The sequence below is a fragment of the Lonchura striata genome, chromosome 4, assembly GCF_050655825.1.
Source record: "Lonchura striata isolate lonStrDom1 chromosome 4, ASM5065582v1, whole genome shotgun sequence".
In the NCBI taxonomy this organism is placed as follows: Eukaryota; Metazoa; Chordata; class Aves; order Passeriformes; family Estrildidae; genus Lonchura; species Lonchura striata.
The window spans coordinates 61,496,179-61,519,792 of record NC_140706.1 but is presented as its reverse complement, the minus strand read 5'-3'; the positions used below and the strand labels follow the sequence as shown (position 1 = coordinate 61,519,792).

The window sequence follows — 23,614 nt, the reverse complement described above, 5'->3', positions numbered from 1 at the left end:
AGGGCATTTTCTAGTTTCCTTTCCTTTGTGTGACTCAGATTTTTATTTGCTGAAGTTTCAGAGTATGCTCACCTATTGATTATATATGAAGTTTGAATTTTACTTCTGTAGGAGCAGTTGCTACAAAGCTCAAACACTGGTGTAATGTTAGGCCTGTAACAGAGATTTCCTGGTATGCAGTGGTTCTGCTGGTGCTTCTAAGACTGTTAAATCCTAATTTTAAGCCTTAACTAAGTTTCCTGGTTTTCAGAAATGCAGGTCACTCACAGCTGCAGTTGATTTCTCTAGGAATTAGGCTTGCTCAGCACTTAAATCAGGGGTAGGTGATTATCTGTGAGTGACTTTATGTGGAATTAGGCACTTCTGTCTGAAAACTTTAGACTATAGGAATGTGATTTAATATACATGATGATGTGAGACGCATAATTCTAGATTCTAATAAAATTTGTGCTTGAGGGAAATGTAAGGATTGGGCTCTAGTTCCAATTAAGTAAGGGCAAAGAGGTATTCAAGTCATTAAGTTTAAGGTTTTTCATTTTGTTTTTATCATTTTGTTCATAATAGCTTAGTTAAATAGTGTTAAGTAAAGAGGTTGAACACTAAATTAAATATTGAAAAATGTGTAAATGCAGAAAGGAAAAAAATATTTGCATAATATTGATATTGCTACTGTTGGCACTTGAGTTTCTGCAGTTCTAATGATACTATAAGCCAAATCCTTAAAAAATTAGAAATTGTTGTTACTTATATGTGGTTTTCAGATTATTAGTGACTGGGTCATGCATTTTTCTGCTTGCCTTGAGAAAGTGGCATGTGGGATGGGAAGGGGTTTTTTAGGGTCCATTTTAGAACAAGGTTTACTTTTTTTTTTCCCTCTTGCTGGCTGCTGTGGAAGTTTGTACAATTGGCAGAGTTACGGATCTGTTTAATGCCATGCAAATTAATAGCCATGCATTCCCACCTAGTCTGATCCCCTTCCTCTGTGGTAGAAATGTTTCTTACTGATCTGCTGTCCTATTTCTCTCCCCACACCTTCATGTCTCCTTGGGAGGTTGGACGAGAAGTTTGTGTAGCTGGGAAGGGAAAAGTTGGCTCCCAGCCCCTCAGAATCACTGGTTCCTTCTAAAGCATCCTGTGCTATGCTGCATAGTGAGGAAGATGAAGAGACATCCCCTTAAAACAGCAGTCTCCTTTGTTTTGTTTTCCCATAACATGGCAGTGGAAGGTCCTTGGAGGAGCAGAGCTGTAATGTGCAATTTCCACAGGGTTTTCATCCTGCATGTCCTTTCAGGACCTCTCTGGATCCCCTCCTTCCTTGCTCCCCTTTCCCTTTTTTAGGTGCGGTACAGCTGGCACTGACCATGGGGCTGTGGCCAGGGAGGGTGGGTGGCTGTGCTGACATTGCCAAGCCATTCCTTTTGGAGTAGGGCTGGGAGCAATAATTTGGGTGTTTCCTAACTGCTGAGCTGTTTTCTCCCTGAGCCCATAGGGCTGTCGTATCCATGAGACCTTTCCCTCGGTTTGATTGAAATTGGACAAATGGTTTAGGATGATGGATGGGGCAGGGAAATGGGACTGGCAGGCAGAGAGAGAGAGGAGGATAGACAGAGAAAGCGGATATGCCTTGTTTCCTTAGGAAATTAGGAAATTTCCTTAGGAAGTCACACTGTCCTGTCATTAATTTTACTTTTTTATATATGTCTTTGCTAGTTATGGAGACAAAAGGATACCACAGCTACCCAGAAGGCTTAGATATGGAGAGACGGTGGGGTCAAGTTTCTCAGTCTGTGGAGTATTCTTCCATAGGTGCTGGAGAGCAGACTGATGACAGTAACTACATGGAGATCGTAAACGTCAGCTGCGCCGCCGGCACTTTCACAAACAGCAGTGCCCAAGGAAACAGCAAAGAAAAACCTGAGCTACTTTCATGCCTGCAGCAAGACAACAGCCAGCCTGGTCTCCTGCGCTCTGACATCAAAACCGAAACGGAATCCAAGGAGCTGTCGGCAGCGGTGGCCGAATCCATGGGTTTATATATGGATTCGATACGAGACGCCGATTACCACTACGATCAGCAGAACCAGGGAAGCCCAGGAAAGATCTATCAGAATGTGGAGCAGCTGGTGAAGCTCTACAAGGAGAACGGCCATTGCTCCTCTCCCCTCCACAGCGCCAGCAGGCCCTTGAGGTCTTTGATGTCGGACTCTGGGAGCACTGTGAACGGCGGTGCCATGCACACGATTGTCAAAAGCCCTATCATGTGTCAAGAGAAAAGCCCCTCAGGCTGCAGCCCTCAGAACATGGCCTCTTCAGTATGTAGTCCTGCGGGAGTTAATTCCATGTCTTCAACTACTGCTAGCTTTGGGAACTTTTCCATGCACAGCCCCATGGGGCAGGGCACCCCTCTGTCGCGCTCACCAAACGTTGAGAGCCGGGGCTCCATGTTGCACAGTCCTGCGCACATTAGCAACGTCGGCTCTCCGCTTTCCAGCCCTATCAGTAGCATGAAGTCGCCGATCTCCAGTCCTCCCAGCCACTGCAGCGTGAAGTCTCCCGTCTCAAGTCCTAACAATATCACTATGCGATCTTCTGTGTCCAGTCCTGCAAACCTGAACTCCAGAAGCTCCATTGCCAGCCCTTCCAATGCCAATAATAGGTCCACGCGTTCTAGTCCAGCGGTTAGCACTGTGGGATCATCCATCTGTAGCCCTGTAAACAACTCCATAGGGTTCCCGCCTTCTGGCACGCCAGTGGGGCCTAGTAGAAGCCAAGATACCGTTCCTAGTCCAGAAACAAAAGACAAGGGTGCTCAAGAACTCACGTTTCCTAAGATGGAGGAAATGGAGAATGCCATCTCCAACAACAGCCAGATGAACCTTGTTCAGTTCATAAAGCCCGAGCCAGATGGGTCCTTTGGCGGCGCCTGCATCGGCGACAGCAGCAGCAAAATGAACTCCGATTCCCCCTTTTCAGTACCAGTGAAGCAAGAGCCGGCCAAACATCCTTGTTCTGGTGCCTCCTTTAAAGGGAACCAAACAGTTAATCCTTTCCCATTTACAGATGGCTCGTATTTTTCTTTTATGGATGACAAAGACTATTACTCTCTTTCTGGGATTTTAGGACCACCCGTTTCTTCATTTGATGGAAATTGTGAAGGTAGCGGTTTTCCAAATCCAGGCCTACGTGTGGGGATTAAGCAGGAGCCTGATGATGGCAGCTATTACCAAGAGAACAGTATACCATCCTCTGCCATTGTGGGTGTAAATTCAGGTGGACAGTCATTTCACTACAGGATCGGTGCCCAGGGCACGATATCCCTGTCGCGGCCGGTTGCTCGAGAGCAGACATTTCAGCACTTGAGCTCCTTCCCTGCTGTCAGCACGCTCGTGGAGACCTGGAAGTCTCATTCGGAGTTGGCATCCAGAAGAAGTGATGGGTATCCAGTTCTAGAATACATTCCAGAAAATGTGTCCAGGTGAGCTGGCTAATTGCTACTCTTTTTTTTTTTCTTTTTTTTTTTTTTTTTCTTGTTTTTTTTGTCTCATTATTTTCCTTTACTCCTCTCCATTAAACAAACAAGACGTGAATTAAAACAAGGACCAGGGTGGTATTTCTCCGTCTGATGCATAATTCTTTGTTTGAATTTCTGTTATTATTAGATTTGTGGCTATCTTGCTTTATTTTACTCTGTCTTTAATGAAAGCAAAGTGCTGGCTTTAATATTTAAGGAGAACATATTGTATTCTGTTGTTATTAGGTTTGAAGGTATGGCTTTAGTATGTTTATGAGCTCTTACTACTACAAATGTTGTTTTTCCTATAATGAGAGCTTAGTAAAATTGCTCTCTTGTGTCCTATAATGGTTATTTTTTTCTTAGCTGGAGCCTGAATGTGTGGTACCTCATATGAAATGTTGAGATGAGGATAAGAAAATGGTAGTGTCAGGAATCTCTTTTTGTGAAGAAGCATGGTTCTGTGTTTGCAGTAGACTTTAACTGGTTAAGTTTAAAAAACTAAACAAGCCTGTGGCAACATATTATTTCTGTATTTTAACTGTAGGAACATTTGGTTTATATATATAGAAAAATGCCTCCAGAAGGAGGAGGGCTGTTAAAACCTGATGCATTTGAAACGGAGAAATGGATAAACTGATCATCTCACTTTGGTGGAAGAGAAATGAGCAAGTGTCATCTGAATTTGGCTTTCCTGGCTGATCTGTGGCAGCACGTCCTTCTTCAAGCAGGTGTCCTTGTATCTCATGAGGGATGCCTACTTTCCTAAACCACCCAGTTGCAGAGTCAATAGTACAAGTTCTGAAGCACCTCTAACAGCATGACAGAGTTCAAATGGCTGCACAGCATACCTATGTACCCAGCAGGCTGACTAAAGGCTTGTGCCAAAGCTCAAATAGCCAGTGACAGATTGGCATTTACCTTTCTCATGTGTTTTTTTTTTCTCATCACGAGTTATGCAGCTGCCCTCAGTGAATGAAGCATCTGCCTTATTCTTGGAGTGGGGTGAGGAGGATGCGTGGTGTTTTCCATATTTGTATGATACTACAGATTTCTGAAAATAGTGTTGTAGTTAAAAGCATAATATCTAAAATAATGGTGCTTTTCAGGAGGGAAATCAGCCTGTCTACCTATAAGGAGAAAAAAAATAGCCTTACCTGTTTTCATTTTATTCTCATTCTGTTCAGCATTGCTACCATCTCGCTATCATTTTGTGGGCCCTACTTCACATTTTCTTTGGCCATTTCCAATATGGTCTCAAAAAAAGGCACTTTTTAGTATACGCAACTTGTGAGGGCTGTATCCTATCATCATGCTCAACTGTGCATGTAGCTGGATATTTGTTATCATCCAGTCTTGGATTAAATGTACATTATTGGATTAAGGGAGATGGAGTCACTGTTTTCTAGTTATTTTACCTGATAAAATTTTCATAAATTGCATTATTTATATAGTGAGAAAAGTTCACCAGAAGACTGAATACAAAGACCCAATATTTTACTGCATTTGTGGTTGAGCATTGTTGCTTGGAGAGGTGGCTCCTGCCAGCTGTGAGAACTCTTGTGTGACTGAATGCTTGCACTGAGTCAAGGCTGCCATCCATTGCAGGGACAATAAACAAGGAAATAATGCAGGAAGAAGCATGGCTGCCATCAATAGTTGTGTTTGGAGTGACAGTTTCTCATAAGGCTTTTAAAGGAGTCTTCTGATCTGACATTAGTCCGTGGTAGCTCTAGATCAGTAAATGTAATCAGATTTGATGATGGCATAGGCTGGGTGCACTTTCCTTTGTTCTCCAGGCTGGTATCTCTGTAGGATTTGCAGGTGAGTGCAGCTGCCACTGCAGGATTGAAATCCTGAAACGTTTGGTGCTGAGAGCTGTTACGTGTGGAATTCTCTTCAGGTGATGGAGATCTGCAGGGTTGCGACACTCTAGGCATCCTGATCTGTACTCCAGATTAGGACATGTGTCATCATTTCAAATCTCAGAACTCAACCTCATTATTTAACTAAATGTTGCTCTTAATCTGGCTGGTGATGGCTCTATGCCAACAGTGCAGCCAGGGACCTGTGCAAAGCCCTTAAAATTTTCAAGGTAAAATCCTTCAGAGATCTCTTTGGCAGTGCAGATTTGAGTGCTGAGGTGTCTGCTGAGATATTTGTCTGCTGCTGAGACAAATAAGACGTCACACATGTAAAAGCTCAGCCTTGCTATTGAACCTCAGACTGATCTTTATTTTTCTCTTCGTTTCTGTGCTGTCTTGCAGCTAGAACAGAGGAAATCATACTCAAATTTGTTGGTGCTCTTAGGTGTTGTAATAAAGCACACATAGCTTAAAACCGTGCCAGACCCAACATGCCAAGCAAGGCTGGTTTCAGCTGTCCCATGTCCTTGTGGTACGGGGATCGCAAACTGCCTCTTCCTTCATGTCATTGGAACAGCAGCATCACACCTCTGTCCTCTACACCTAAACCAGATCCTTGCTATTTCCAGTCGGGTTTTTTTTCTGGTGTGTCAATCATATCAGGCATCACATTTTGCAGACTTTTACAGCATGTGATTAACCCCTTGAAGTTTGCAATATTTTGACATTTCTGGTATTCTGAGTCTTGGTCTTTCTTTTTTGTTTGCAATATAAATAGCTGCAAGCAAAGAATAAGGCAAAGGGAAAAAATAGGCTGCATGGTTCTCTAAAGCCAGTAGATGACCAGCATAAAATACATCTTATTTTAGCAGCATTATTTTCTGAACCCTGATGTCATACCCTTTCTGAACTGCCTCAGACTTGCAGCTTATGTGGTGAAAAAGAGTGGATGGCCAAAAGAAGATGACTTCGACTTTTCATATTGATAATGAATCTTTAGGATATTGCTATTAAAAAAAAATCATATTAGTGTGTCCCCTTTCTTGAATCAGTTACTGGTGGTCGTGTCTAATAACCATAGTTGAAGCATTTAAAATGCCTTGCTGCCTTGTTGACTGTGCCAGTCACCCACTGCCAACTGGAACATTTATCTTTTTCTCCTTCAGTTACTTTTATTAGATGTGCACAGTTATGGTTCTTTTTAAGTTAGTTGATAGTAACTTTTTTATAACATTGCAGCTTGTGCTGTTTGGGGAATGAGAGCCTCTTAAGGAAAACCAAATTGCCTTATTCCCTTTTAAATATTTTTCTTCTGCTAATATGTATGCAGAACATGTCTTTGTTTTTGAAAGATTTTACATTTGTAATTTTTAATAAAGGGTGAATCATACTTGTCTGGCTGTGTGTATAGATTCCTCCTTCCACAAATTGCATTTCTAAGAAGTACTGGTTTCTGAACTAAATAATAGCTAAGTGGGCTTGAAAAAGAAGGTATGTGCAATTGTGTGATGTCATTGATGTCATTCTGTCTACACAAAGAGTCCAGATAAGATTTCACTATAAGGTGGTCAGTGCTTGTCTGAATTGGGGTGCTAGCCTAAGCCGCATGATTGTGCCAATTATGTGATTTTCAAAATGGCCTATGAAAATGTCATGGTTGCTTAAAACACCAGTAAAAAATGAGGAGGATGACCTTTCTGCTGCATTAGCTCTTACCTAAAGCTTCTTGTGCAAATGTGCCTTTTCCCTCTAATTTCCATATTAACTCATATATGTACACACATGTACTTGCTTTTCTTGGTGCTTGTGATGGAAACAGAGGGCTGATACTCCCTCCCACTGTCTTTCTTCCTGGCAATTCCACTGGTGTAATCCAGTGTGGGAGGAATTCACAAAGTTTGATGTGCTATTCAGAAAGTTTAGGTTTTAAATATGAATTGCATATGTTTATCTATAATAGTGTTTCAATACATTTTTGATCAGACATTGGTAGTATTTTAGGGATGACTTATACCTGTCTTTTCCTGAGCCATTCACATGTGTCAGTATTTATTTCTTAGACCCTACTTGAAAAAGTGCCCCCAAAAAGCCATCTCTTCCAACCAAAAACCAGAAAGCAACCCAACAACCTCATCTTGATTTACCTGTAGCCTTTACTGGCTTGAATTTGATTCTGGTTAAAATCTGATTTCAGGCTATTGCAAGTATTTTTGTAAATAAACTTTTATGTTAAATATTATCTAGAATAGTCACTTATCAGAATTATACCTGCCAGAAAGATAAAGGTCTGGTAAATATTATTTTTAGAATTTATGAATGGCCTTGACCTCTGTTTGCTGACGGACTTCATGAGAAAAGGACTGTGCTGTTAAAATAGTCTCCATGCCTGGCAGGACTGTATTCCCCTTTATCTTCCCAAAAATTTACTGTGCAAACCTTTTTCAGAAATTACTATCTAACACCACGGACCATAGCCTCAAATCTATATTTTTCCTCTGTTTCAATTTGAGAAGGTATACTTGTTTTTGTAGGTTCTTGTATAATTTTGTGTCTTTTTTTAAATGCAGCTTTGGGTATAGTCTTGACATAGATGAGACCTCTGCATATTCTTTATTTCTTGCTAAAGGAATTAGAAGTCGGTATTCATATGTCAGCCCAGGAGGTTGAAAGGTTCTCTTGGGCATACCAGCATGCATTGAACAGCCTTTACTTTCTACAGCTTTCTTTGTTGTTATTTTGGTGAGGGTGCTGGGTTTTTGTATTGCTGTTTATTGAGAAGTTCAAAGTCTGTATAAAGTATTTTCCCTTAAAATGTGAATGCAAATAATGCCTTATTTTCCCTTAAAATTATACATATCAATTGCCTCCTGCACTGTGGCACAGGGAAGTCTACATTAATGGAAAATTGTGTTCCAGAGCTGGGTGGATCTTCCCCATCTGGGGAAATAAAAGTTCTGTTGTCAAGATGGGTGCCAGGATCTAGGGCTTGGTTGTTTCTTTGTTCAGGGGTAAATAAAGTTGTGTATTTCCAAAACGTTTCAATTGCTGGTTGGTACCACTAAAATTTGCAGTACTTGGCTGTTGGAAATCAGTTTGCCATGTTTAATTCTGATAGTGGCTAATAATTGCTGCCTAGTTTTTGTATGACTTTTGGTGGTGTGGAATCTCACTATGATAATCTTGTTTTGATGGTTTTCTAAAAAACAGGAAGCTGGGGTCACCGTCAATGTAGAGATTTTAAAACAAGCAGAAGAAATTTTGATTGTGCTTGTTCTGACTGTATGGATCAGTCCATTTTCATGAGGACTGGAAGACAGAAATGTATGAACTGCATAAAAAATATTCCAGCCCTGTTTTATGACATGTGTGTTGCAGCAAGGCAGGCAAGCAAGCACAAGGATTGCTGTGGCAGATTGAGTGCTCATGCAGTACTCGTGTTGTCTGCAGAGGGAGTAAATTGTTAAGTTGTGGTTCAATAACCTGGCCTTACTCAACCAGCACTTAACATTAATGGAGCCACAACCTGCTGTGGAGTACTCTGCCTGGCTGAATCAGATTGCCAGGTACTGATTGCTGCTTTGCTCATCCCAGGCTGGAGCAGTGGCTGCTGTTGCGTGTCACTTGTAGCTGAACAATGTATTATTTCCAGTAGCAAAAATACTCTATATGGCCATGCCTTGTCTGCTATGATTCTGGCTTTGCCCTCTGATTGGGCTTGCTGTATGTGAGAACCAGATTGGGTTCCTGATCCTGTCCACTCTGAGGCTCTAAAGAATCAACAGGAGAGTGAAACTTGGTGAGCAGTATGATGTGATATGGACATGAGAACAAACTGAAAGGATGGAAAGGGAATGGAACCTGTGAAATATCCCAGGTGCACTTTTCTGCTTAAAAATAATGTATTCTTGAGCCATAATCCCAACGCTGGTATTTTCAGGAGGTAGTTTTAAGGCGTTTTCTCTTTTTCAATTGTATGTATTGAGCAGAGTTGTAGGAGATGGAGTTAATAATGGACTTGTTTTGACCAAAACTTCTTGGAGAACAATGGAGTACTCAGATTTGAGATTTAAGATCTCAGAGGTCGGAAAATACCACAGTTAAGGATGAATATAAAACTGTAACTTGTTCCCTGGTAAAAGTGTCTTAAAATATGGCTGTCTAAGAGTGATAAAAATGGTCCAACGAGGAGCCTAACAAGAAAGAGTGTGAAAAACAGGTATTAAATCCATCTAAGTTTAGTACTTTTATCAGTTTTCACATGCAGCTGGTTGCTACACAGTGCCTGGTGCTCAGCATATGAATTCGGTTGCAGTCTGCTCTGAGTGAGAGATCTGTGGAGAGAAAGAAAAAAGCAGCAGTATTTCCATTGGATGCAGTGGACCAGGTTCTCATGGTGTTATTGGGCACGTCTGAATGCACCCTAAATAGACCATGGCATGATATGACTGCTTGCTGCCCTACTTGTGCCACCCGCAGCAGAAGGTCACCGTCTGCGGGCTCTCCGACAGCCCTCTCCTGCTGGAGCCACCTTGGCTTTGCTGCTGGAGGAGTCAGGCTGACCTTGGAGGAAGGCTTTTTTGGCTGAGGCTGCAGGGGAAGGGCTCGCAGGTCAGGAAGTGCCTGTTTATTCATGGCAGCAATTCCCAGTGTAGCCTGCTCCAGTACCACTGCCCACAAGAGGAGCAGCAGCATCTCCCCCTGTCTGCGGGGCTCCCTCCTCGGACTTGGGGACAGGATTTCTGCATCATGGCTTTCCCTTCAGGGACTCTGGGATTTTACAAAAACCTTGAGGGTTGGTTTGCTTTCAGGGCAAAATTTTCAAATAAATGGTCTCTTTAAATGGGAGACTTTGTGACCCTGTTTGGAGTTGGGCTTTTTTTTTTTGTTTGTTTTTGGTTTGTTTTGCAGGGAGGTTTCTTAATGTGGTTTATCAGAGCTTAACAGTGTGTTTTCTGAAAGGAGGTGATCTGGGGGGTTCTCTTTCTCTATTTTGCTGAAATCAGTGCTGAAAGATTCCAAACAGAAGAAACAACCCCCTGCCCCCCAGTCCCACCCCAATCTCCTGAAACCCTCTCCCAAAACAAAAAAAGTGCAGAAAACCAAATCCATCCTGTTCATTCTGAATTCTTAAAAGTATAAGTAACACTGTATGTGACTAAGTATTTTTGCAAGTTGCCATTTCTTTACTGAGTTATATTGTAGCAGAAGTTCCCACACTGCTGGTAGATCATGAAATAACTTGAATTTTGTATTTTATCTTAAACAGTGAATTAAGCACCTGCAATTACATTAGGGTTTCTTGTCAGCTAGTTGCTAAATTAAATTTCTCCAAATCTATGATCTCTAAACTGAGTACTGGCTTCATGAACAAGCTGATAGCTTAAATTTCTTATTTGGAGGTAGGGTTACTTGGACTTAATATATAATGCTGTTTTTTGAAAAGGAGAAAAAAGAAAGTAAATTCTGGTTAGAGTCTCTGAGCAGAAACAGAATACGGTATTTGTGGATAATGCATAAAATGGCTTATAGGAATTTGTATGCTCCTTCTAAGATGCATGGGTATGCTGCTGATTGTGGTTAGTGATAACAATACATCAAAGAGTTACAGCCCTAAGGTTAAAAAGCAAATTTCAGACTAATTGCTGAATGTTTCTGACAATTTTTCTATCACTTTGCTCGTTTCCATCCTGTCTCCTAAACAATACTTTCTACTTGGATCTGGAGGTAAAATAACTTTTTTGAATGAGCTTTCAGGCTAAATTTTTTTTTCTGAGTATGTAAGTCTTTTCTATTGTGCTCTTCATTGCATATCTGCTTTTGAGAAGTGTTACCCCAAAAAGTGGCAGCTTTATAAACTAATTCCATAGCAATTAGGTCTTTGAAAATGAAAAACTAAAAAAGAAATCAAAAACTTCATATTATCTTTAATAATGCTTTCTGAATCTTTTGGATTTGCGAGAATATCTTAATTCCTTATTTTTGTGTGTGTATGACCCTTTTGGGTGCATGTTCAGTCTTAAGTCTGCAAAACAAGCAGTGTTTTAGATGTTTATTTTGGGCAGTGTAATCTATCAGTGGTCTGAGAACTTTTAATCAGAGGGCAGAACGGGGAATTAAGTAGTTTGTCCTGACCAGGATTTTGCCCGTCCTAGCTGCTGAGAACTGTAGGGTCTTGCCAGCATTTTGGCAGTGCTTTTCTGAATCCTGTGTTGTACTAAGATCATAGTGCAGTCCTGCGAAACCCTTTGTTTTCAGGGTTTGAAATTCCTTTGTACTGAATTTCTCGCGCTCACAAGCTCCTGTACCTGGCTCAGAGGGTCGGGATGGCGCACGGTCATCCGTCCATCCATCCCAGTCTTTGCTCGGGGGTGCCCCGTGGAGATGGGGGCAGTAACTGAGCAAAGCAGTGCTCTGCTTAACACATTTTTACCTCGATCTCGCTTCCCTGTGACAGCTCCAGGCCGTGCAGGGAAGGGGCAGGTGCTGGCACTGGGTGCCGGGCTGCCCGCGCCCGCATCCCTGCGGCTTGCGCAAGGAGCCGTGTGCGTGTGCCAAGGGAGCGCCCCACGTCACCCGCCGTGTCCTCGCCGAGACCTGCGCTCCCCGAGCCCTTTGGAAGTGTGGTTTCACAACCGGCGAGCCCCGGTTTACTCTGGCAGCGTCTCACCTTGAAAAATCAATTGTGTTTGTGTCTTTAGCTCTCCCTTGGTGCTGCCGCAGGAAAGGGAGTGGGGAAGGGACTCTGCTCGCTGTGATAGAGTGGGTTGGCTTGGGAAGCAACATCAGAGATCGTCGAGTTCCAACCCCACCTTCAACTAGACAAGGCTGCTCAGAGCTCCATACAGCCTGTGCCACCCTTCAGAGCAGAGAATTTTTTTCCAAATGCCTTATTCTAAATTAGGCATTCCTAATATAACTCCTTCAGTTACAGCCATTACCCATTGTCCTATTGCTGTGTGGCCTTGCAGAAAGTCCCTCTCCAGCCTTTTGCAGGTAATTCACCATTTTCCCCACTCAAACACTGGCTCTCGTCTGACAGGAGCAGTGCTGCAGGTGGGATGTGGTCTCCTAGTCAAGTTTCATCAAAGTCACTGCCCTAAGACTAGGAGCAGGAAAGAGGTTACTTCTGGAAGTGCCTTAAGGTTGAGGCATCATGAGAGCAACCTTTCTATTCCCTCAGGAGGCATGAGTTCAAATATGAGCTTCTCCAAAAGGTTGGAGATCTCACTTTTAGCATTGCTGAAGACTTGTCTCTAGAAACCTGTCATGCACTTCAGCATTTTTGAAGACTGGAGTGCCAGGGACCTTGCAAATGAAGGTGGGTGGGAAATTTGCACAGTTTCCAGGCAGACTATCTGAGCTGTCAGCTTCATTATTTTGAACTAAATTAGATTTGTGCTAGAGAGTGCAGTATGCTAGAGCAGTTAGAAAGCTCTTCCTCTAATGGTAGCTTCAGAGCTACTTTGCTAGATATAACTGTGTTAACTTCCAAACTCACTTGGATAAATTAAAATAAAACAAAACAATTAAATCCTTGCACAGGCGTGGATCCTGGGATATGGGAAAACTCCCTGGAAAAAACTCAGGGATTCCACTTGAAGACAATATAGTTTAATATTTGGTGTTTCTAAGGATCAAGGTCTGTTATTTTGTATGGTTTGGTAGAAATTGAACATGTTGGCATTTCTGGCCAGGGGATGCATGCTTCTGGACCACTGCACTCCTGCAGCTCCCTGAGCACCCTGAGCCCAGCAGGGAGAGAATATTCGGGGATGCTGCAGTGGAAGTCATTTTCCCCCATTTCCTAAGGATTGCCTCCCCAGCTCATAGCCCACTCACCCATGTACACCATAGGTTTGTTTTGTTATTTCTGTTTTAATTTTGTTCGGTTTTGAGCACTAAGGCTTTCTAATGTTCATAGTTAAAAACAAATATTGGCCAATACATATCCTTTAAGGATTAGAAAAAGTTACTAAACATGACTGTCTTGTCGAAATTCTGCATTGAACCTTTGTTGCAGACTGCCCTGCTGGAAAATCCATCAAATAAACCCACATTGCTGCAGAATTAGCTTTACAAACCCTGCACAGCTTTACCATACTCTTCCTTCAGATACACCGTGGTAAAAGAGACTGATTCCAGTTGATACAATTAGGATTTTTAAATCCTTATTTTTAATCTGGATCCATATGAAGTAGCTGGAAGATGAACAAAGTGTGTGGGGTTAGACATGTCAGCTTCTGCTCAGTGTATGGAAGTAAATGTTGGAAGTGGTCCAGAGCTTTATGGCTGCTGCCAACTACTGACATAAGATAATGTTGCAGTGAAACAATGCATTTGATTTGCATTTGTTTCCCAACTAACCTTTCCGATTCTTGGGACTGCTTGAAATTTATGTTTCTGGAGATTTGACAGTAAAAAGAAGGAGATTGGGCATTGAAAACTTTGAATGATTAAATATGCAGTAAATGCAGATAATGAGATAAAGAATGGTTACTCACTTTATATTAAACCCATTTGGTGGAAGAAGCAAAAAGGAATGTTCTTTGGATGGACATGTTATTTTAAAAAGGGAGAAAATTCAGAGGAGTTAATGTGTATATAAATAGAAGTGAAAAAAGTGAGTTGCTGATTTACTTTTTTTTATTAATGAAATCAAAAATGTATCTATTAGGGGCCTGCAAATTGAAAAATGGATATTTTTCTTTTCTAACATAAACATGAGTTAACTGGGTGCAAAAGGCTAATAATAGAGTTTGTAGGTTTTGTTTACATTTTTATTTGGATCAGAAACGTGCTTCTGAAGCGAATCTTCCCATTGCCACCATCTTCTGTCCTCTGGTTCACACCACTGGGCAGCTGTGGGCTGAACAATCATATTCTTCTGAGCCACAAGAGAATGAAAAAAACATTCCAGGAGGTACCCAGGGCATTCCAGCCTTGACTTCTGTCCATGGGACCCCGCTGGAGCTGGCCTGAAGCACAACCCTTGTGATGCCTATAACTGGATGGTGGATCCTCGGGACTGACCACTCCTCTCCATATATCTCCTTTTATGCCTGTAATGTAAGTGCTGCCGATGTGTAACTGCATTTTCACCTGTGAGCTCTGGCATCTGTAATTGAGAAAAGATTCAGAGTTTCAGGCAGAGGAAATTGTTGCACAGAAGAATTGGAGGCACTGTTTTCAGCAGATGTGTTTGTTGGTAGGTTGTGACCAGAATGAGAAAAGTACCTACTTACTCACCCTTCAGCGCAATCTAGAAATCCTAAAAAAAGCTGAATTAAATCTTGGAAATAGGAAATGAAACTGAAGTGCCAAATAGGCTGTTTTGTTTTTTTTTTAAATTAAGTGAATTTCACTTCTTTTCAGCTAGATAGAGATATTCTGATATTTATTATAATACTAATCTGTAAAGCCAAACAGAATTGTTTTGAGTATAGGCAGCTGCCTTAAGTATTTGCAGGCAGCTGTAACTTTGGCAAATTAATTTAATGACTTACAATTATCATTTCAGGAAAAAACCTACATTGTGGATCAATAAATTCTTGTAAAGTAAACCTATTGATTTGCAGCTAATTGGGTATTGTGGATGTCTGATTAATTTTAATATGAGACTGAGTTGACTAGGTGATGTATTAGTGCTTGTAAATGACTTAGAGTCATTAAGTCTATTTATAAGATAGCTATGGGAAGAAAAGGGTTAGAAACCTATCTTAATTTCATATGAATTAGTACTGTAATACCAGGGTCCGGATGACTTCTGAACTCACAAGAGCTTCATGCTTTTCTTACCTTCATACCCTCCATACTGTGATAAACAAGATACGCCATGTCCTCCACTAATTGTTTCATGTCCTTCCACCTGTATTAGCCCTTTCCATGATCTCAAGATGCTTCAGGTTCTGCTTGCTTCAGCACAAACACCTGATATTGTGCTTATTAAAAGAAAGTCCTACGAAGGTTGTTGCAAGGTCCATGTTGCTGCACAGAAGCCTGGTCCTCCCTCTGCCAAGCTGCTGTTCCAGGCTGGAATGCTTCAAGGCACAAGGGGGTGGCAGCCCCAGCCATGGCTTTTGGCAGCTGCAGGGGTGAGAGTCAGTAGATGTTCATGGGGGCTTCTTTGCCCCAGTGCCAGCAGCATGGGCATTTACAGTTCTTTCCAAATTTTGCCTGAGGTGCTTGAGGCTTTGAGCTTGCATCTGACTCCATAGGGAGAGTTGCTACTGGATATATTTTGGCTTTTTTCCATCACGCGGAGTGCCCCAAACTCAGAGGTGATATTGATGTTGGTGTGACTTAAATCAGTAATTTAATACAAGGGAATGTAATTTTCATATTCAGTGGAAAACAAAACAAAACAAACAAAAAAAATCAGGACCAATAAATAGGACTGATCTTGGGATTAGGAATGAAGGGGACTAAGAAATGTGATCTAGTGAGAAAGAAGAGAATGATAGGAGCAAGGAAAATAGCAGGTATTGGCACAAGAGGATATAAACTTAGTATAGTGCCCCAGGTCCTAGGAAAGCTTGTGCTTTCATCTGACATGACTAAAAATTAAGAATATTCAGCATCTCATCACTTAGGATTATAAGAAATATCTTTGACCGATTTTTATAGATATATTTTATGGAATCAGTTTAAAAGGCAGCAGTAAATACATAAACGTTTCCCATTTATTGGTTTTTGGTACAATCTAGGCTTTTTGTGATGTTTCATGTGGGCAGATAAAGGTACCAGATATCTCTGTACTAGACACGAGAGCTGACGGTGAAAATCGTTAAATTATCCATTGTTCACAAAAATGTAAAATAATATGACATTTGTAGAAGACTCTGCATTAACACTGTAGCTTTTTAAAAAATTAAATTTCCATAAAACCAAGGAAAAAAATTTTGTTAATTTGTTTGCACTACTTGCAGTGTCCGAAATACCAGTGCTGTTACAGGTCTCATAAGGTAACTCTTAATTATATTTCTGTATTGCATCAGATCTGTGGATTAGGAAAGTGAGATGTCAAGAGTAAATTTAGGTTGGAACTTCTCCGCCAAGTCCCCAGTGCTCCCACCAGTAGCTCAGTATGAATGAGTCTGTTTCTTTAAAGACTTAAAGTAAATATTGAGGAGGGTTTCCTAGCAACATTTGTAAGGTTAAGTAAAAATCAGACTTGCCAGGTGTTGCTTGCAGAGCACACTAAGCTTTCTATTTCAACACTTATTCTTTCAATACATTATCTGCAGTTTGAAGTACTGAACAGGATCTGACAGTATTGTAAATAGATAATCATGCAGAATCGTATGTCCAAGGGCAAGTTGGCTACAATATTTTTCCTACTTTGGGATGCAGTTTTTCTTTTGCTGTGTATTTTTACTGTACTTATACTAATGGAGACTAACCTTACTTGGCCTCTGCAAGTATTAGCTATAGATATGTGTGTGTACGTTTTAAAATTGCAATAATAAGAGCCAATTTTTAAGACTGCTAAAAAAAAGTTCGTATTTATTGTTGGGTTTTTTTCATAGTAAACCAAGGAGTAATGTGTCCCAGTTGGTCTCGTGAGTTTGTACAGGTCTGAGGTACAGGTGGTAGAATCTCTTGCAGAAACCTTGATTTTTCTTCAGCTTTGATTTCTAGTGCTAGTGACAGGAGAGAAAATCAGTCTGAATACTTTGTAGACTGACATAGAAGGAGAATTTTCCTGTTATTTTAGTCTGCTCAATAAATTGCATGCACTGTCCACATGTGCCTTGGGATGTGTAAGAGGTGTATGTGCCTGTGGTGTACCTGTTGTGGGTGGGATAGTTCCCCTTTGAGAAACACAGGAATCTGGAATTTAGGATATCCCAGGATGGATGGATGGATGGATGGATGGATGGATGGATGGATGGATGGATGGATGGATAGATAGATAGATAGATAGATAGATAGATAGATAGGTAACGGAGGGGAACAAGGAGTGCAAAAATTTGGTTGGCTGCTTCCAGTCCTAAGTTTTTGAGTCTATAAATAGAGTCTATCGGAATATTTCTAGTTAGTTCTGGAGAAAGTCAGCTGCTGTGCTGGGGATTGGCTGTGATCCCAGAATGAGGAGGGGAAGGAGGAAAAAAAAAAAAAGGATGATAGGAAGCCTATTGAAAATCTACCAACAGACACCAGTGAAATCGAGAAATTGGAAGATGCTGTATTTGGGCTTCAGTTTATTTTTCTGCAGCTTCTGTCAGTGCTGGATGCTCTGCAGAGTGACTCTCTGTATGCTGATTTGAGTTTCTGAGTTAGCCAAGCCCAGCAGGCAGGTCCAACTCCCCAGGGTTCATAGTTCAGAAGCCAGGGCTAAAGCCTGATAGCAGGAATCAGCACAGAAGTACAAGGAAGCAGCGTATTACTCTCATTCCATACTGCAATGGTGAGCCTGAACAGCCTGCCCTCACTCTGGGTTAGATGCATTATATAAAGGAAAACGGAGAAAGAAACCAAAAGCTGAATTTTCAGCTAATAAAATTAACTTACTTGGTAAACTATGACTTTTTGAAATATATGTAGAAAGGTATTGCTAATAATTTAGAGTGTGAACTAGTTGAAGTATATTATGGTATCAGAAGTAGACATTTAAGAGAGTCATTATGAGATTTTAAAACAGTTGATATGCTTTCTAGGAAATGTAAATGACACACTTGAAAAATACTCTGAGTTGAGATTCAAACACAATGTACAGCTAGAGTATAAACAGCTAGTAAGTTTAAAAAATGCAGTATTTTTAGAAAGTGCTTTAGTAGCAGTAATAGGTAACCTTCTGCAAAAGTCCCTCTACCCTCCCTGCCCCCGCCCTGTAACCACAGAAGGGTGATCCTTCATACTCTAAAAGGAAAAAGTAACTTTGGTCAAATAAACAGCGTTATGAAGGTAAGCTGAACCAGAGTTCTCAGGGGAGCATTTATTCACATGTCAGGGCTCATAGAAACTGAAATTATCTGAGCAGTAAATGAGCTTTTCCAGTGCTGAATTAATTCCAGAAAAGTCTGTGCTCACGTTAAAAATAAAAATGTTCATGACAACGGTTTTGCTGCTCAGGCTTTGCTGGCAACTCATTTTTTCCTTTGTCATTTTTCAAGATTTGGAGAAAGGGGTTGTATTTAATGTTTATGGCAGGAGGAGAAGGGATAGAGCAGTGTCAGTGTTTCCCCATAGGTGTGTGCTCCCCTAGATGTCCATTCATGTCCTGTGCCAGTAAGATGCTTGCTGCTTCCAGATTTCCTTCAATATTAGATAAGAAGGTCCCACCCATTTTTAACTTGGTTTCTTTTTTTTTTTTTTAATAAATTGAATGCCTTTTTTCATATTTGTGTTTGTAATAAATAATGAAACTTATAAAGCAATTTTAGCTCGGCATCAGTAGGTGCTTCAGTTTCCAGTAGGTGCTTCAGTTTCTCTGTATTTTCTGGAATAAAATCGTGCACTAAATGACTTCCTGAGCTCTCTTACTAAGCCTTTTTGATTATTTAAGTAATAATAGCAGTAGAACCATTTTAGACATTGTTGAGTGATATTAAATGGACATGTGTAGGTAAAATTTTCATTGGACAAGTAGAAAAAGACAACTGTTTTGTTGTTGAGAAAGGGATGGTGATAAATACTTTGGTTTTGATAGTTCTTGAAGAAGATTGGGTAAAAAGGTAAAGAACTATATATTTTTATCTCATTGGAATGTGGCAAAACAGCTCCTTAAAAAAAACTGAAGAACTTTTTGCCATTTGAATTAATAAGGTGGAAAATATCAGGAGGCTGAAATCTGCCCTTGTGAGAGCTGATGGCCTCACTTTCCATAGGGCCAGTACTATACCAGATGATGGCTGTGGGAATTAAAACTCCTAATTCATTGTGACCATGAATTTTATCTTGAAGAAATGCCGAGAAACAACTTGTCTGTGGAGGGAGGAGGGGAAAATCATTCTGCGTATGGCCAAGGTAGATTTAATTTGCAATAATGTGCTAAATTTGAAAAAAGCTAACAGTATCAGCTATCTGTGTTAGACAGGCTCCAGGAATATTTAGGCTTACAATTCCATTTGTCAAAAAACTGAGAAATTGGAAACAGAAGATAAACAACATATTAATATTTTATTTCTTTTTGGGATAAAGTTCTGTCTTGTGTTCAGAAACTTCATTGAAATATTGGTCTTACTAGAAGAAGCAGCTCAGAATTGACATTAACTGTTCATTGTGCCACTTGTTAATTTGGATTTTGAAAACCAGTGTGATAAACTGATCTGGAATGAAACTGGTATAGAGTTCTAAAATTATGCTTGTAAATAGATCTGATGTCAGCAGATGTTTTGCCTCTTTCCAGAGCAGTGTATTTAAGATTCATCTTGCATGAAGAAAAAAACCCAACCAAAACCTAAACAAAGCCCCAAGCCCTCTCCAAAAGTCAAATCAACACTGGTTTTAATGGGGAATTAGAATTCACATTTTCTGAAATAGCATCAGAAGCAGACATAATTGTGTTTTTAGAGGGAGGGTTTGATCTCACATCAGTTAGAGTCCTGACAGCTTCTCCTGACACGTTGCTTGATGCATGGTCTGGCAGACAGGCTCCTGCATGGAACTTTTTTGCTTGCAGCAGTGGCCCCATTAAAATCAGTGGGACTGGCCACATAAAAAAGGCTGCTGCAGTTTGAAAGTTTCCAGTGTCTCTAACTATTTTATATTATGCTTTTTCCCTGAGTTGTTCTGGCACTTTGATTCTTGTCATGCACAGCATGCATCTTTTCACAATCTCAATGCCTGACTGTGATGGCTTGAATCCTTCATTATTTTGTGATTAATTGTAGAGATACAAACATTATCAAATCAAAATCCCCGAAAGGCCTCTTTTAAAGGATCAGCCTAGCTTTTTGATTGAGCTGCCCCACAAATTACTTATCTGGTGGCTGTGTGGTTTTTAACATCCTGCTAAATTTGGAACACGTCCATTGAATACTTTCTGCAATATCTGGGGAATAGAAAAGCTTGATAAGTTATTTCATCCATTGCTTGGGTCAAGCCTTTAAAGAGATGGCATGGCTGTGTTGAATCCATTTAGTAGGAATTGGTGGGTGAGCAGGATCATGGTTTGTGTTGGCAGTGATTGCATTTGGGTGTTCAGTGCAGATTTTCAAGTGCTAGAAGTCCAATTTTTGTCTTTCCAATACATGTAAACTCATAAGCTGCAATTGCAACTGTTCAGGAGAAAATGCGATGCAGGTGAGAAATAGCACAGCAAGGAAAGAACTTTGCATTAGCTCTTTTGTGCATTGCTATATGTGTTGGTTTTTTAAAACAGATTTTATCCCTTGGGATCTAATAAAAGGCTGGAGAGTTATTTGGTTTATAAACCTATGTGGTATATTATTTGGATATTCAGAGGGAAAAGGTCAAAGAATGTCTCCTGTGTTATCAATTCCTCAGTGGGAAACTATATTAAAAACTTGAAAATATAATACTATATAATTTAGAAACACAATATGTAATGTGGGTTGAGAGACAATTACTGTGTTGTATTTCTCTGTATTTTCCATTTTACTGAATGTGTTTCAGCAACAATTGGGTTTTGGCTGTAATGCTGTTTGTAGCAGTTCCATGAAACTGCACAGCAAATTACTGTGGTGTACCAGATAAAATCAACTCCTCACTTCATTTCTGAAAGTCTCATTATGAAAAGCTCTTACTACTGGCTTATGCAGGTGACAGTGGGTTTTCTCCATGTTCATACAGCTTTGTGGAATCTCCATTATAAATTTTAAAGCAGTTTTTAGATGGACTTATTTTACATATCTAATTGCCATTTTTCAGAGTTTATTTGTTAAGAACTGTAGTTAATACACAGACTCATAGAACGTCTCTTTCTCACAAAGTACTGTTGCCTGACATGCAAATGTAACTTAAGTATTCAGTAGCTAAGCCTGACAAGAAATTAAAAGTGTATTGTTTATGAGTGCTTAAAACCAGAATTATGTTTATTGTCAGTATCCTTCTTGGTGCTAGTGTTCCTCTGCACCTGAGCTGGTAGGTATTTTCCTGGTTTTGATGACCAGCCTTGGAGTGCTAAATAGCTCACACTGACGTTAGGAAAATTAGGCAGATGGGGTTCAAAAAGGAAGTTTTGGCTGCTGTCAAGTGATGCTTTATCTCAGAAGCTTGGGATAGCAGACTTAGCATGTGTTCCAAAGAGGAATTTTTTGTCAGGAATCATAGTGATAGCATGAGGAGTAATGGGTATAAACTGAAAGAGGAGAAATTTAGTTTAGATATTTTGAAGAAATTCTTTACTCTAAGGGTGATGAGGCACTGGAACAGGTTTCCCAGGGACATTGTGGGTAACTCCAACCTTGGCAGTTTTCAAAGCCAGGCTGGATAAGGCCTTGAGCAACATGGTGTAGTGGGAGGTGTCCCATGGTATGGGGGTTTGGGACTAGGTAATCTTTAAGGTCCACTCCAACCCTTAACATGCTATGGTTCTGTAAGTCTGAGGGATCTGTTTAGGGAAAGAAGGCCAGATGTGTTAAAAATGTGTCATAATGGGTAGCAGTTTTCTGCTTCCATTTTCATCCAGCTGCTGCTTAACACTGTTGTAGGGAAATCTATAAGTAAATTGTGTTTTCTTAGTAGCAGGTTGATACTGGGAATTCCCAGTGACATGCTGAAGGTGTTTGGGCAGCAGTCGTGACCAGCCCTCCTCATCCTTGGTGTCCATGGGGATATCAGCCCTGCTGGTGGGCTTGAGTTAGTGGAGCAGATGTTGCTTGTGGGCATTAGTGACTTATGCAGATGTGTGGGAGGTGCTTGAAAACATCTGGAAAGGATGGAGGTGTTCCTGGTGCTCACTTCTGAAGGAGGTGGAAGTTCTGGAGACAAAGAAGGGGTACGTGGTTTGGGCATGCAAGGTGTTGTTTACATCCAAAGAAAGGTCCATGTTCAATTTTAAAGATGGAGTTGAGCATGGTTTGATTGAAGTGGGCAGGAGAGATTTAGGAGGTTGCTAATGCCACTGAGTAACTCAGGATAAAGAATGCTGAAGTGGAATCCATATATATTCTGTGTTCCATTTCCCAGAAATTTTCCTTTTGCTCCTGTGTCTATGGATTTTGGTCTTTCTCTTTTTTCCTGTTCACTGGTGGCTGAGAGTTGCCCTCAGGAGGAGCCTGTGCCCTCTACTACATGAGGGAGGAATATAAGCGGACTCTTGGGCAAATATGACCTTGGTGAATGATGTCCCTTATTGTCACCTTCAGTTAAGCCTCTGTGTGTTCATTCAGATTTTACTTCAGGATCAATGTCCTAATGGCCTTTTAATTAGACCAACAAGGAACTGGTCTGTCCAGATTTTCTGGTCTCATCAGAAAGGCTTTAAGAGATTTTCTCTGCGAAATTTCCACATGACCTGTATCTGAAACACACTGCAGAAGTGTATTCCCCACTGGTAAAGCAAAATACATGCACAGAAATTTCCTGCTGATCATAGGTTTCTCTGTCTTTGTAATCAAGAGGAAATTTTGGATAAAAAAATAGTGATTATTTATGCATGACATTCTATGTTGAGGTGTGTATGTATGTTTAAAAAAATATTTCTGTCTGTGTTCCTGGTAAGAGTGAGATGAGGTTGCAGTACCTTTGTGGCCCATTCCTCACAAGGGCTCCTGGGCAGTGTTCCTCCTTCCTGCCACTTCACTCCCCTGGACTCAGCAAATGAAGTTTTAAGGCAACCATGAAACTTCTGTTTTCCATGCAAGACAAATTTTACGATTTCATAAATCTGATCTTGGGAATTGGTTTGGAGTGGGTTAAGGTGGGTTTTGCTGCCGCCTTTTATTTATATAATATGAATGTAGTAATGCTTGTAAATAACTTTCCCCATTATGTAAACAAGTCACTTTCCTAGTGACACTGACAGTGTCATGAAACCAAGCCTGAGGGAGTAGGGGAAAGTTTGTCTTGCACAACAAATTTCATTTCTTTTTGCTGCTCAAAGTATACTTTTACCAAGGAGTATTAGAAAACAGTGTTGTCTTTTTTGGTTTAATTATACCAAATTTAATTATTAAAATAAACATACTTTTTAGAGCATTAGATAAAGTCTGACTATTCACTGTATGGAAATACATGCTCGTTGTTATTTTTATTCATGTGGAATTTTAAGTAGCTTGAAATGAGTATGTATTTTAGTACTTAGCCTTTTCTTTACTGTATTACTGCTCCTTCT

The 23,614-nt window shown here is 40.5% G+C and overlaps 1 protein-coding gene across 7 annotated transcripts in view; it reads left to right on the top strand.

Annotated features, from left to right (window-relative positions):
- The window catches only part of NR3C2 (nuclear receptor subfamily 3 group C member 2), a 187,769-nt gene that overhangs the window by 3,251 nt on the left and 160,904 nt on the right, over positions 1-23,614 (top strand). For 4 of the 7 annotated variants that reach the window (XM_077783015.2, XM_085579275.1, XM_085579274.1 and 1 more), the window contains exon 2: positions 1,711-3,475. In XM_077783015.2, coding sequence (XP_077639141.2) covers positions 1,713-3,475 — 1,763 coding nt within the window. In that variant the 5' untranslated portion in view covers positions 1,711-1,712. Of the gene's footprint in view, positions 1-1,682; positions 3,476-23,614 lie in introns of those variants that run through there. The other 3 variants (XM_085579277.1, XM_085579276.1, XM_021536592.4) reach the window with 2 other exon arrangements.